Source organism: Argopecten irradians, chromosome 1 (assembly GCF_041381155.1).
Source record: "Argopecten irradians isolate NY chromosome 1, Ai_NY, whole genome shotgun sequence".
NCBI lineage: Eukaryota > Metazoa > Mollusca > Bivalvia > Pectinida > Pectinidae > Argopecten > Argopecten irradians.
The window spans coordinates 54,546,502-54,551,580 of NC_091134.1; the positions used below are offsets into that span (position 1 = coordinate 54,546,502).

General features: G+C 35.5%; 1 protein-coding gene across 1 annotated transcript; it reads left to right on the forward strand.

Annotated features, from left to right (window-relative positions):
* The first annotated feature begins 371 nt into the window (after positions 1-371).
* LOC138333449 (uncharacterized) lies at positions 372-2,231 on the forward strand. The gene has a single exon (XM_069281868.1). The coding sequence runs from the start codon at positions 372-374 to the stop codon at positions 2,229-2,231; it is 1,860 nt and encodes a 619-aa protein (XP_069137969.1).
* Positions 2,232-5,079: the final 2,848 nt, after the last annotated feature.

Genomic DNA, 5,079 nt, shown 5'->3' on the forward strand with positions numbered 1-5,079 from the left:
ACTATCAGACGAAAACGTACAGTAAAATGTATCTAACTGTTACACATTTGTGTGACTATCAGACGAAAACGTACAGTACAGTGTATCTAACTGTTAAACATAAGTGTGACTGTCAGACAAAAACGTACAGTACAGTGTATCTAACTGTTACACATAAGTGTGGCTGTCAGACGAAAACGTACAGTACAGTGTATCTAACTGTTACACATTTGTGTGACTATCAGACGAAAACGTACAGTACAGTGTATCTAACTGTTAAACATTTGTTTGACTGTCAGACGAAAACGTACAGTACAATGTATCTAACTGTTACACATTTGTGTGACTGTCAGACGAAAACGTACAGTATAGTGTATCTAACTGTTAAAAATATGTGTGACTGTCCGACGAAAACGTACAGTATAGTGTGTCTAACTGTTAAACATATTTGTGACTGTCAGACAAAAACGTACAGTACAGTGTATCTAACTGTTAAACATTTGTGTGACTGTCAGACGAAAACGTACAGTACAGTGTATCTAACTGTTACACATAAGTGTGACTGTCAGACGAAAACGTACAGTACAGTGTATCTAACTGTTAAACATTTGTGTGACTGTCAGACGAAAACGTACATTACAGTGTATCTAATTGTTACACATAAGTGTGACTGTCAGACGAAAACGTACAGTACAGTGTATCTAACTGTTAAACATAAGTGTGACTGTCAGACGGAAACGTACAGTACAGTGTATCTAACTGTTACACATAAGTGTTACTGTCAGACGAAAACGTACAGTACAGTGTATCTAACTGTTAAACATTTGTGTGACTGTCAGACGAAAACGTACAGTACAGTGTATCTAACTGTTAAACATTTGTGTGACTGTCAGACGAAAACGTACATTACAGTGTATCTAACTGTTACACATAAGTGTGACTGTCAGACGGAAACGTACAGTACAGTGTATCTAACTGTTAAACATTTGTGTGACTGTCAGACTAAAACGTACAGTACAGTGTATCTAACTGTTAAACATTTGTGTGACTGTCAGACGAAAACGTACAGTACAGTGTATCTAACTGTTAAACATTTGTGTGACTGTCAGACGAAAACGTACATTACAGTGTATCTAACTGTTACACATAAGTGTGACTGTCAGATGAAAACGTACAGTACAGTGTATCTTACTGTTACACATAAGTGTGACTGTCAGACGAAAACGTACAGTACAGTGTATCTAACTGTTACACATTTGTGTGACTGTCAGACGGAAACGTACAGTACAGTGTATCTAACTGTTAAACATTTGTGTGACTGTCAGACGAAAACGTACAGTACAGTGTATCTAACTGTTACACATTTGTGTGACTGTCAGACGAAAACGTACATTACAGTGTATCTAACTGTTACACATAAGTATGACTGTCAGATGAAAACGTACAGTACAGTGTATCTAACTGTTACACATAAGTGTGACTGTCAGACGAAAACGTACAGTACAGTGTATCTAACTGTTACACATTTGTGTGACTGTCAGACGGAAACGTACAGTACAGTGTATCTAACTGTTAAACATTTGTGTGACTGTCAGACGAAAACGTACAGTACAGTGCATCTAACTGTTAAACATTTGTGTGACTGTCAGACGGAAACGTACAGTACAGTGTATCTAACTGTTAAACATAAGTGTGGCTGTCAGACGAAAACGTACAGTACAATGTATCTAACTGTTACACATAAGTGTGACTGTCAGACGAAAACGTACAGTACAGTGTATCTAACTGTTACACATAAGTGTGGCTGTCAGACGAAAACGTACAGTACAGTGTATCTAACTGTTAAACATTTGTGTGACAGTCAGACGAAAACGTACAGTACAGTGTATCTAACTGTTACACATAAGTGTGGCTGTCAGACGAAAACGTACAGTACAGTGTATCTAACTGTTAAACATTTGTGTGACTGTCAGACGAAAACGTACAGTACAGTGTATCTAACTGTTACACATAAGTGTGACTGTCAGACGAAAACGTACAGTACAGTGTATCTAACTGTTAAACATTTGTGTGACTGTCAGACGGAAACGTACAGTACAGTGTATATAACTGTTACACATAAGTGTTACTGTCAGACGAAAACGTACAGTACAGTGTATCTAACTGTTACACATAAGTGTGGCTGTCAGACGAAAACGTACAGTACAGTGTATCTAACTGTTAAACAGAAGTCACTACTTCAGTTACAATAATATTATATTGTGCTATTTAGGTGAAGTTTGAGTCTTCTTATGATAAATTTCATATCTTTAAAGAATCCGTAATCTTTTCATATCCCTTTAAGCATTATTCTCAATATGTTTATTAAGTCAGACAAAAACGAAGGATATCTTTGAATGTCCGCCTGAGAAAACGTGTAGACTTCATACTACGCGACATCTTTTAGTATATGCTAAAATAATATACAAATTCTAGCCAATAGAAATGAGTGTATCATATGAAATTAAATTATTGTTTCATGTATGCAACAAGGAAAATTCGCTGGAAGAATATTAGTAGAAAGGACAATAAAGTTAAATTGGAAAACACGGCTTTTTCGCCCTTTCACGATTTGTCATGTAAAAGGCATGGATTCAAAGGTGTGTAAGGAGAAAATCTTTAAGTAGAAAGTTTCGGAAGACTTTGTAGACTAAACAAATAATCAGCCTGTGTTAACGAATCTCTACCTATTTTGTCTTAAGGAATCGCACAAAAGACACACAAGGTGTCATCTAATTGAACAAGTCGTCAATTAGATGGTGGGGATCATGTACGTTCTTGTTCACAAATACACGACGACAACTGTGCTATGAAGTCTTGGCCAGTTTTATCGTATATGTATCACAAAAATATTTGTTACGTAACATTCATACAATATATTTAAACAGTAATATTATTTGAGAGCTAAACATAATTAAATTACCATTTTTAACTATGTATCATTAAAGAATTATTATTATAGCTGCGCGAGGTTGTTCGATTGCGCGTTAAAAATTATTGCGTCAAAATAAGTTGTTTATAATATTCTGACAATAATCACGCATTTGTTGACCGTCACAAATTAATTGTTATATCATTTGTCAAACAATGAATTTTATTGACATTCTCCGTGTTAATTTTCCATGCTGTCGCAAAAAAGGATAGAAATACATTCTCTTAATTCTTTTGCTGACCCAAGCCCTGTGGTGACGGATGTGGTAGAATGGTCGGACGTCGTGTGTAGGTATTCTGTTCGTCTCGATCATAAGACTGACCACAAATTGATGTCTTTGTCATTTGCTGATCACTCGGCCACTCCTACAGCTATCGTCACAGGAGAAACACTGGACGAAAGTCTCTAGGTCAGCGGATTGTGCCTTAATACGAAATTGACGACGAGCGAGTATCCTGTTCAGTTGAAAAGATGAAATTATACAATGTTTAATGCAGTGATGAGTCAATAATACTAAAAAGAAGAACAGGTAATTGTTTGTTGTTCTCAAACGAATTTATAATGCAATCATTTTATAATTGCAATTTCATTAGATTAGGTTCATAAGTGCTATTGTGAGGTTTACAGATATAAATAAAAATTAAGTTTCCAATGATTCATTTTGATTTTTGATCATTTTCATTTGTAGACGACATATGAATGTGAAAACGCATCCCGAACACATTATCGTAAGGTATCTTGATGGAATATCTATCAAACTAGTCCACTATGGAGATGGTGTCACTGTGTGTTACAAAGAAATGAACAACTCTCGTTTTTCATAGAAAAAACTTATTAGTATTTATTAGTATATATGAACGAGCCAATTTATACACGCGTTTGTCGGGCGAAATGGCATGCACGACAATAGCATGATTCAGTGTTTGAGTTCCTCAAACCAGCGCTGATGATGGGCAATACATTAGACCTATAGGAGTAGAGTTTCATGTACAGAAACGCTCTGGAGTGACCATGATGGCCCATAACTTTAATACCTGTTGTAACGCGATTTATATAATTACTGGAAAACAAAGTTAAACAGAATTTTATAATTCGGTCGCCATAAGAAAGCATAATGTAACTCACCTATAACGTGCTTGAACGTTCAAGGCCATAGAGGAGGATCCGGAAATGCATCGCATAAAATTGGTTCCGGACTTCCGTTTATCGTTCGGAGTAATTGTCATAATTTGAAACTTGTTTGACAAGTTACATGATACATTACAGCTAGGACTAGATAGTGTATCCTTGTAATTCAATCACAATCATGGAATATCCATATCTCTACCGGAATTACAGCTGATTATCAATGTACGTCTGATGAAAGCTTCTACTGTATATTTGTGTCCTACCCTGTTTTCACGATATGATCATAATTAATCCATATTGACAAATGTATCTGCCTCAACACATCGACTGTTCGGATTATGCTAACGTATGTCCTCTCCATCTGAGATCTCAAAATCATTAAGCAGAATAGATAATGGGATAGAGAGTGGGGAAATAATTTCTCTTTGATGGGCTTTAAATCATATGCAAACGAATGCTTTTACATCTGAATGATAACGATTAATTGAGGACGTAATTTCTACATGTACATAAAAACCAGGCGACAAACAAAACAACAGGAAGCCTAATAACCATAAAAGTGAATAATTCTGTGTTAATTATTGTTACTAATATCAACTTAATCAGGTAATGATAGATACATAGCATTAAGTAGGACAATGGACTTTTACACAGCCTGACCTAGTTTGAGATCGGATTTTAAAAAAATTGTCTCCATATAGGAGTTTGGGAGGATACAGATATATATTAAAATAACCTACGTCGTTTAAAACAAAAGCAAAAACAACGAAAGGACCTGTTTAGGCTCTTTATCAGACATATTGTCATATTTTAGGGCTTGCAAATAAAACAGTTTTGACAAACAGTTGTTTCTTATAGCTTTAAGTGACTAAATATATAATGCATAACCATATCCTTACATATTCAGTGCCCCAACGCAAACGAGGAATTCAAAAGCGATAGAACGTATTAAGAAGCTATCAAGTCTTGATGTCCACTGAATGCTATCGAAAAAGAATGTG